The following is a 10,000-nucleotide window of genomic DNA, read 5'->3' on the forward strand; positions in this document are numbered from 1 at the left end:
TCAATAATCTATATAACTACTGTATATATCAACCCACTGTATATATCAGTAATCTATATAACTTCTGTATATATCAACCCACTGTATATATCAGTAATCTATATAACTACTGTATATATCAAACCACTGTATATCAACAATGTATATAACTGCTGTATATATCAACCCACTGTATATCAACAATGTATATAACTGCTGTATATATCATCCATTCTCCAAACCGCTTATCCTGCTCTCAGGGTCGTGGGGATGCCGGAGCCTATCCCAGCAGTCATTGGGCGGCAGGCGGGGAGACACCCTGGACAGGCCGCCAGGCCATCACAGGGCTCAAAAATGTTTTAATGAGGTCCAGGTTAAAAATGTGTACCTGTATATATATATCTATATAATCTACTGTATATGTCACTATAATCTACTGTATTTTGGTTCATATACTCAAAACAATTCTGTAAGTATTGGCACAACTTGTCATTATGTAAATTACTTGACTTAATCCTTATCTTTAAATCACGCGTTACTGTTGGGCTTTCTTTTTTTCTTTCTTCCCCCAAGGCGTTTTACACCCAGAACATGTCGACGCTGCCATTTAGAGTTTAAACAAAGGACGACAACAGGTGTACCAACTGCAATTTAGACCGGATAAAGTTGCTGGCGATGACTCGGAGCCAGGAGGTACTTCTGTGTAAAAGTTTGCTAAACCACAAACAACAAAACTGTTAACCTGGGTTACGCGCATGTTTCGCAACTTTGGAGGGGAGAAGAAGAAGAAGGAAAAAAAAAAAAGCATTTAAAAAGGAAAAAAAAATTGTTCAATCCCTTCGCGCCCACCCCCCTTGTTCGTAAGATATGGGTGTCCCGTAAGGTTATTTGTGTTTTTGCTGGGAACTGAAGTGCTCAACTGGATTAAAAAACACACTGCATATGTTTGGAAATCTGTTTCCCTGGGCGTGCGAGTGGAGTGAGTGAGCGTGGAGCAGCAGCTTGCGTCTCCTCGCGGAGAGAGGGCAGACGCTCTCATCATTAGCCGGGCTACAAATGTGCTCCTCTACCTGCTCCAATCTGCACAGCCGGGCTCCTCGCTTGACGCCAGACAGATGTTCCCCCTGCGCGAGGTGCAAAGTACCAAGAGGGGGGAACGAGAGCGAGCGGCGGAGAGGCAGGAGAATGGAAATATTCAGCCCGGCACACAATAAGTATTTAATTATGAATAATACCAATGGTTCTTTGTTCTCGCGCCGGAGCTAGCTGTGGTTCGCCTGGCCTCCGGGAGATTGTTTTTGGCTTCCATATGGGGGCAGCTGTCCGTCAAAGAGGAACTCTTACATCACAACATGCCACGGCAGGGGTAATTACAGGATAGAGAGCCATGCGATCATGTATGTTGATTAGCAATATTTGCGGGGTTATTTTCTGCAAAACCTGCTGCAAGGTCAGCGGAGAGAGGCGATGGAAAGCCGTCCCCGCCGTCTGACGCCGCTCGGACCGGCGGCTCGAGACTCGGGGGGTCTTGTTTTAGAAACTCGACGTCGCTCCGACCAGAACGAACACCAGGGACGCGCTCCCTTTAGACTCGCGGGGGGTGTCCAACTCCAGGCCTGGAGGGCCGCGGTGTGCAGGTATGTGTCGGGACCGTGCACTACCCCGCCTGATTGAACTAATTAGCTCGCCTCCTGGATCGAGGCGGGAAAGGAACCAGTTTAATCAGGTGGTGTAAGTGCACGGTCGCGACACATACCTGCAGACACCGCGGCCCTCGAGGCCTGGAGTTGAACACCCCTGCTTTGGAGGCAGAGCCGTCTGCGAGGACCACCGCCGTACTCGAGTCAACGAGAAAGACGTAAGAGGGCTAGTACGGTGCAGCCGAGAAGCGATCTCGAGGTGTGGAGCGGACGATCCGTGTGGGACACCAACGCTCACAAACACAACAACAGCTGGGCCGGGGCGGGCTTACAATACTTCCACTGTTTGTCCTCGCCTGGCCGGCAGCAGAAGACGGGCCCTGCCCTCCTTCGGGAGCGATTGCAGAAAAAAAAAAGAGGAGGATTCTGCAACACGCACGTCCCCGGTGCGCCGTTTCCGAGCCGTCCACCTGGCCGCGCTACGCCCGGGGAGAAGCGCGCGGACAATAGCAGGACCACTTCCAGTTCAGAGGGCTTCTTGAAGCGAATCTGGGGGGGCAGGAAGGACAACGAAATAAATAAATAAATTAAATCAAATGACGGACCGACTGCACAACACACTAAATGAACAGGACCCCGGAGGGTCTTGAATCTGCTGGTAGTTTTTTAAAGCACATAGTTGTTTTTAAGTTTGTAAAATAATAAACTATGTGCTTTAACTTTTTTTTAATATCTGCAAGCGCGCACACACACACACACACACACACACACACACACACACCAGAAAAAACCCAACAGAAAACCAATCAAACTGTGTCTGCAACACTCCTGTGCAGTATCTAGTGGCTGTTGTGTAGACGAGACATTTTGAAAATGATAATCTTGTGTTGCTCTAGTTTGGCTTACCCGCATACTTTCTTTAAATGTATTTGTCAAGTGCTGTAAGGACGACGGCATATGTTAGAAAATGAAAATGTATATAGATGTAATGCAGACGAACATTAAGCGGAAAACCTTACAAAATGTTCGATGTCGCAAGTGAAAAGTCGTGTTTTCCTTTCACGGCTCACGGACGCCTAAACTTTGCAAATGTAGGAAGGCGAGCACGCCATTATTCAGGGTATTAATTATTCACTAAAAAAAAAAAAAAAAAAAATCAAATTATTGAAGTTCGTATTCTATCGTGTTGACTCACAAACAGCCCAAACCATAATTAGGGAGTGTAAACAAGTAAGAGCAACGCCTGGCAGTGTGTTTGTGTGTATGAGCCGACTCTATTCAGATACTAATGACTTGTTTGTTACTGTAATCACTGCTGTGAGACCGTACCGGAACATCTGCATTGGTTTAGACTCTGGGCGAGCGCAGAGAAGGGAGGGCGAGGCTCGCAATCTGGAATTCCACTTCCACAGCGAGGCGGCAATCTGTTGACGGTTATTTTGGTAATTGTCCCTAATTGATGCAAAACGCCAAAAGTGTGGCAGAGATGCCCGAGTTGCCGTTTTTGTCGCTCTGCGGGTCACTGGGAAAGGCAACCTGCAGGGAGGATGCACGGATGTGACGATGTGACTCCTGGCTACACGTGTTACAGTTCACTGTTCGGTGAACCGCTCTTGCTCCAAGTAGAGAGCGATGCATGGGCGGAAATCCCGCGGGGGGACGGCCCCCCATCCTGGGAAAAATGTATCCCCCCCCCAATATCTCGCCCCTGATGTACAGCACTACTTTTAGTGTCCCCCTCATCAGGAATTGCGCTTGAGAACATTTAATGTAATTGTCCCCTCCAAAGTCGATATCAGATTTTCGCCCCTGGAGCGATGGTGGGATAACTGATACGATGCACAATCTGACTTCCGGAAGTGGGGGGGGGGGGTCTCTTGAGAAAAAAGGATCACATCATACAACACGGCAACCAAAAAAAAAAAAAAACACTCTTAGCAGCAACCGGTCTCCATACAGCAGAGATTATTTGAAAAGAATTGCATCATAGCGGTTAGCCGATACCAGACAGTGTCATGCATCTTTCCCCGTAGCAGAAATGCGTCGGAAAACCTGCAGTGTGGCTAACGCGAAACTGTTTGATGTTCCCATCCGCGGAGCGTGGCGAGCCAAGATCTGGAGTGGCTCTGTCGGGGGGCAAAAGTGCATTTTGGCAGGGGCGACGAGCAGGCCCTCTGCGCCTGCTCTGGCAAGAGGGTTGCTACGAAGACGACGCGGCCCAAAGCGGGGTGATGATCCACGTTGGCTGCAGCACACCGGGTGGGCCGCTGTGTCCTTGCTCCGTTATTGTTGCCTGCCTAATGAGACCCCCGCCGAGGATTCAGTGCACATCTACTGTACAGCACAGTGGAGGCCGGGTTGACCCGACTCGTCTTTCTGCCGATTCCAGGAACCCCTTTACCTTCAAAATGACGGTTCAGGATAAAGAATACAAACTAATTATATCACCGTCTGCAATCTGGGGTAAGCCCAGATGACCTCGGATTAATGACACGGTATGGCTGTTAAAGCTCCTATTGTCTCGACTAGTGGGAATCAAATGGCGATCCACTCAGCATCTGACAGCTCGATCTATCCCTCCCTGCAAGGAGACTGACTTCCTCCCTACAAATTCTTCTTCTTTTCGGGTCGCCCCCCCTTTCCCAGGGGTCGCCACAGCGGATTGGACCGTTTCCATCGGTGCCCTGTGAGGGCACGGCACCGATGGCGGTCTCGTCAGTCCGCATAACGATTTGGCAAAATCTTACGCCGGACGCCCTTCCTGTCGCCGGACGCCACCCCGGTATTCATGGACGTGCGGCCATGGCTGTCGCCATACTTTCTTTCATGACTTCCTTTCTGCAAATACGGCATAGAAAATGATAGTCTAGTCCAGTGTTTCTCAACCCAGTCCTCAAGGACCCCCCTATCCTGCAGATTTTCATTGTAACCCTGCATAGGTAGCCCTGCTTGTACTTACTCGACCAATCATCTCGCAACACTTAATTATGCAAGGTGTGCAACGTCTGACAAAATTAATTGCTGATTGGTTGAATAACTACAAACAGGTACCTATTCAGGGTTGCAAAGAAAATATGCAGGATTAGGGGGGGGGTCCTTGAGGACTGGGTTGAGAAACACTGGTCTAGTCACAACATTTAAATGAAGGCTTCTATCCATCAATTTCCTCTTTTTTGTTGAATTTCACACTCTCTCTCTCCCTCTCTCTCTCTTACAACACAACGGAAAGCATATTCATTTTGTAAAATTCAAAATCCCACACGCATTGCGAGAACAACCGACCGCATTTACATCGACACGTGAAGGACACCGAGCGAGGCCCTGTGATGTCACCTCGCCATCTTGGTCAATTAAACACCTCCCACCACGGCTCGGCATCGCTCAAAAGCCTCATTAACCCCTCTGACCAACCACCAGTCACAATAAAAAAAAAACCCAAACCCCATCTCATTTCACCGGCCAATCGCTGCGCGAGCAACGCAGGTCGACGCCCACACGAGTGACAGGAAATTGAATTGCTTGAGAGGATGTGGTCCGTCTGGGCAGTTGAAAGACGGTTGTTTATTCTCAACTGGCCGAGTGACCAGACCAGACTGTACGGGTTTACGGAAGAGGAAAAAAAAAAATGAATAATGCAAATGTTTTGAACATGAGAAAGTATCAGAAAATACTTTCACATTCCTCCCGTGTCGTGTAATGAGTGATACTGTGCAAATGATTTGCTCCTTTTGCGGCAGGAAGCAGGGATGCGATTCTCCAAACCATCCCTGGAGCGTATCCCCGCTCGGCTCAGTCACTTGACGGACATTTTCTATTCATCCTCTTCCAGCGCAACGCTGAAATAGACATATCAGACACCTCACGTTTGGATATTTGAATCATTGTGGGTATTCGCTCGGTGCGCGATTACCCCTATGAAGCGAAAGCAGCCAAAATGTTGCGGGAGCGTCTTTGCCGGGTTGTTTTTCAGACCACTCGCGCTAATCTACCGGGCTGATCTCCGGGGTTGCAGGGGGATTAAAGAAATGTCTGCAAACCTCCAAAATATTTGAGGCAATCAACAACTTAACATGCATTTGGCGTTAGGATGCAAGAATGCGAAAACACACAAACGGATGGATGACAAAAAAAAAAAAAAAAAAAAGGGAGCGAAATACGAAGAGAAACACGGGGATCGGAGCGGTGCCCATTTCGGGGGTGTAAAATATGGAGACGTGTGGATCATCGGGGGAGCTTCTCTGCCTGCGGGGAACAGATGAAGGGAGAGCGCTCTGCCAAGATCTCTCCACTGGAGGGGGGGGGGGGGGGGGGGAGAGAGGGAGAGAGAGAGCTGAGGGACCGGGAGCTCTATGGGAGAAGAGAGTCTGCGCCTCGCACGCTGCTCCCCTCAATCTCGAGTCTCGCAAGCATGCGCTGACACATCCCGGGCTCTCTGCGGCGGAGGGAAATTGCCGCTGACAGGGCCTCGCAAACTTTCACAGCCATTTAGAACGACTTACTCCCACACTTTTGTCACAGGCATTTATTGCACATGATACATGATATGAAAAAAATTAACATTTTTGAACTCGGCGTCTCCCCCCACCCCCCCCCACCACCACCACCACCAAGTTAGGCTTTAAAAAAACCATTCATAATTTTTCAGCCCTGCGTTAGTTTCCGGCGCGGATGTAAACAGCGCACTTGCCAAGCGAGGCTGGAGAGATTAGGGGTGGTGGGGGGGGGGTGCAATTTTTGGAAAATTATGACACTACTCCTATAACTCGGTCGTATAGGAGCCCCTAATCCAATAACGGATTCCATCCATGTCCCCGGCACGATCACAAACTGTAACTGTACGCTCGGCGTTGCCCTTACCTTGATGTCTGCTGCTGGCCGGTGCCTCCTGTGGGCACGGGGCGGGTTGGCGCGGCCGGGTGCGTCCGGATCAACCATCATCAACACGAAGTTCTTCTTCTGCAAATGGAAATGACAGAAAAGGTGTGAACATCACGACGACTAATCCAGCACGTTTGACATCATTTGCTTGAAAACGCACGGTGTGATATGCCCGGGGACGTACACACCGAGACAGCCCACATGTGCGAGGTGTCCCATCCATCGAGGCTCAGCGGTTTCGGCTTTTACCGATTTTGCACCGAAAAATGCCCAGATTTTTAAACGGATTTTATGTTTCCACGGGTCCGAAAGTTGTTCCTGTTCGTGTGAGGTTATGTAACAGTGCCCTCTTGTGGCGAAATTCGGCATGCTGGATGGCTTTGAAAAACGAAAACCGAAAACGCTGAGCCTCGCCCATCGTGTACAGCTGTAGCCGGGTACCATTTTTTTACAACAGGGTGCCAAGGCGTTGCAACCAGCTCAGCTAGCTGGCCTAAGAGGTGCCTCGTTCCTTTTTCTTTTGTCCTCCTGGAGGCCTGTCCAGGGTGTCTCCCCCCCCCCGCCACCCGCCACCCAGTGACTGCTGGGATAGGCTCCGGCACCCCCATGACCCTGAGAGCAGGATAAGCGGGTCGGATAATGGATGGATGGATGAATTCCCCAGTTGTACTCGGCCAATTACCCCACTCTTCCGAGCCGTCCCGGTTGCTGTTCCACCCCCCTCTGCTGATCCGGGGAGGGCGGCGGACTACCACAGGCCTCCTCCGATACATGTGGAGTTGCCAGCCGCTTCTTTTCATCTGACAGTGAGGAGTTTCACCAGGGGGACGTAGCACGTGGGAGGCTCACGCTATTCCCCCCAAGCTCCCCCTCCGAACAGGTGCCCTGACCGACCAGAGGAGGCGCTAGTGCAGCGACCAGGACACATACCCACATCCGGCTTCCCACCTGCAGACACGGCCCATCGTGTCTGTAGGGACGCCCGACGGAGCTGGAGGTTAACACGGGGATTCGAACCGGCGATCCCCGTGTTGGTAGGCAACGGAATAGACCGCCACGCCTCCCGGACGCCCCGGGTGCCTCGTTCTTAAGATGACAAACTCCTTATATATGACGCATCGTAAGTGAAATGTTTGCTTTGTGCTGTATGTGCTTCCTCATTCATAGATTCCCGGGTTTGGTTAATTGTCTTTTGGCTCCGGCTGCCAGCTTTAGCCGCGGAGCACAAAGCCAATTCACACCAGAAGGCTGGGTTCGCCGTTTGCTGGCGTGCCACACAGTACCGCGGTATCGTGACACACAATATACTGCCAGCATCAAAGTTAACATGCGAGAGAAGTGGGAGTTGGTATGGAACAACACTGGGATCCGAAGACGAAACAAAAGCAGGTGCGTAAACATCAGACCGGGTATGGAAATGCGCAACCTCGAGGGCCACAACGCCGCGCCACTGCGAGGGCCTCCGCGCCCCTGTGTAAATATACCGTTACAATGACACCGCTGTAACAGCGTGTCTGGGATCCGATGCCATTCTCGTGAACATATTCACAGCCCATTCTGCCACTCCCCGAGTGTCTTTATACCCCTCAGTCTGTCAACAGACAACGCAAAACAGGAAGCGTCTCGACTTAAGACTCCGTAACAGTTACTGGACGCCGGCTTATTTGCAAGGAAAGGAGGAGGGGGGGGGGGAAACCCCGTTCGGTCTGTTCCTGAAACTTAGTGAATTATGAGAGCAGATTGAATTATTGCGAGAGCACATTTGTCATCTCTGGTTCTGTGCCCGAAATCTGCCGGACCATATGATGGGCTTTTTTTTTTCCTTTCTTTTTTTTAAATTTTGTTTACTTCCTCTACAAACAGAGATACCAATCGGAGCCGTCTCAACGCACGTGTACTTCCAGCTATGGAATTTCGACTGGAACGAAGACCAAACGGGCGCAAAACCTGAACCCTTCCCATCCTCTCGCCGCCTTGCCGAACAACACCTGTGTGTGTGTGTGTGTGTGTGTGTGTGGGGCTCGGGTGAAATATTCAACAAAAAGCTCCCAGAACAAACACAAAGCTCAGAGAAAATTCACCGGGTTTGTTGTGTCCTATCTAGAGATTCTTAAAGGCCTCTGAATTTTTTTTCTCCTAAGCCGGTGTACTTGGGACGAGATAAGGAGGCGGTCGTGTCTTTTCCGGCGGATGCTGGTTTTCAGCGGGATTTCTCGGCCTACCTGACAAGCGGTAATAAGCGTAAACAACTAAGCCTAATAATAGGATAATGCTCCAGTCTCAGCGATAGCGCCTCCAGGTAACATTCAGACACACCGGCAACAATAGAGCCTCCTCCACAGCCTGTCAAACGCGACTCTATATCAGTGACCCCCCCCGGGCAGCTTACCGACCATGACCTGTTGCCTTCTCAAGACTTGTAATCCTCATTTGTGCACGTTTGCTACCAGGCAAAGGCAGCGTGATGATGTAGTTACACTAATATGTAAGTCAGACCCTTCTGCATTCAGGAATAACACGCTTCCCAACGAGGGCACACAGGCACACGGCGAGGCAATTTCAGCATTAACGCGTTGGAGCTCTTTGCAGGGTGACTTCAGGTCACGCGGGACGTGATATTACTTGAAAGCAATGACTGACCTGATAACGACAGACGGGCAAGCCTGCTTTTCAAAATAAAACAAATGGAAACAGTACAACATTTAAGATAATAAGACACTAATAAGGTAAGATAGCGGCGACACGGTGGCGCAGTGGTTAGCGCGGTCGCCTCACAGCAAGAAGGTCCTGGGTTCGAGCCCTGCGGTGGTGCAACCTTGGGGGTCGTCCCGGGTCGTCCTCTGTGTGGCGTTTGCATGTTCTCCCCATGTCTGCGTGGGTTTCCTCCGGGTGCTCCGGTTTCCTCCCACAGTCCAAAGACATGCAGGTCAGGTGAATCGGCCGTACTACATTGTCCCTAGGTGTGTGTGTGTGTGTGTGTGTGTGTCCAGGGTGTCTCCCCGCCTGCCGTCCAATGACTGCTGGGACAGGCTCCAGCATCCCCGCGACCCTGAGAGCAGGATAAGCGGTTCAGATAATGGATGGATGGATGGTAAGATAATATTTACTTGAACGGTACCCATAATTTTTCACTAAAGGTGAATACTTTCTATTGTGTTTGACAGGCCTACGAATACAAGTGCCATCATGAACTGTGACACGGTTTTGTCCTCGTGTCGAACCCATTATAACATATTTCACCATCTACTTTGCGTCTTTCTAATGCTGATTTGGATCACTTAAAGTTATATTAGTCTAGTATATCTATCGCCTTCCTCTGAGATAAATATAGTCCGTGTAGCATCGTTTTCATCTCCTTTGCAGTAGAATAACGGCTTGTGGGGTGCCCGCCTGGCGTGGTGGTCTATTCCGTTGCCCACCAACACAGGGATCGCCGGTTCGAATCCCCGCATTACCTCCGGCTCAGTCGGGCGTCCCTACAGACACAATTGGCCGAGTCTGCG

The 10,000-nt window shown here is 50.2% G+C and overlaps 1 protein-coding gene across 1 annotated transcript in view; it reads right to left on the minus strand.

The window, feature by feature from the left end:
- The window catches only part of LOC130125563 (uncharacterized), a 49,108-nt gene that overhangs the window by 38,188 nt on the left and 920 nt on the right, over positions 1–10,000 (minus strand). The window contains exon 2 of the mRNA XM_056295168.1: positions 6,477–6,575. Coding sequence (XP_056151143.1) covers positions 6,477–6,575 — 99 coding nt within the window. The remainder of the gene's footprint in view (positions 1–6,476; positions 6,576–10,000) is intronic.

Source organism: Lampris incognitus, chromosome 1 (assembly GCF_029633865.1).
Source record: "Lampris incognitus isolate fLamInc1 chromosome 1, fLamInc1.hap2, whole genome shotgun sequence".
NCBI lineage: Eukaryota > Metazoa > Chordata > Actinopteri > Lampriformes > Lampridae > Lampris > Lampris incognitus.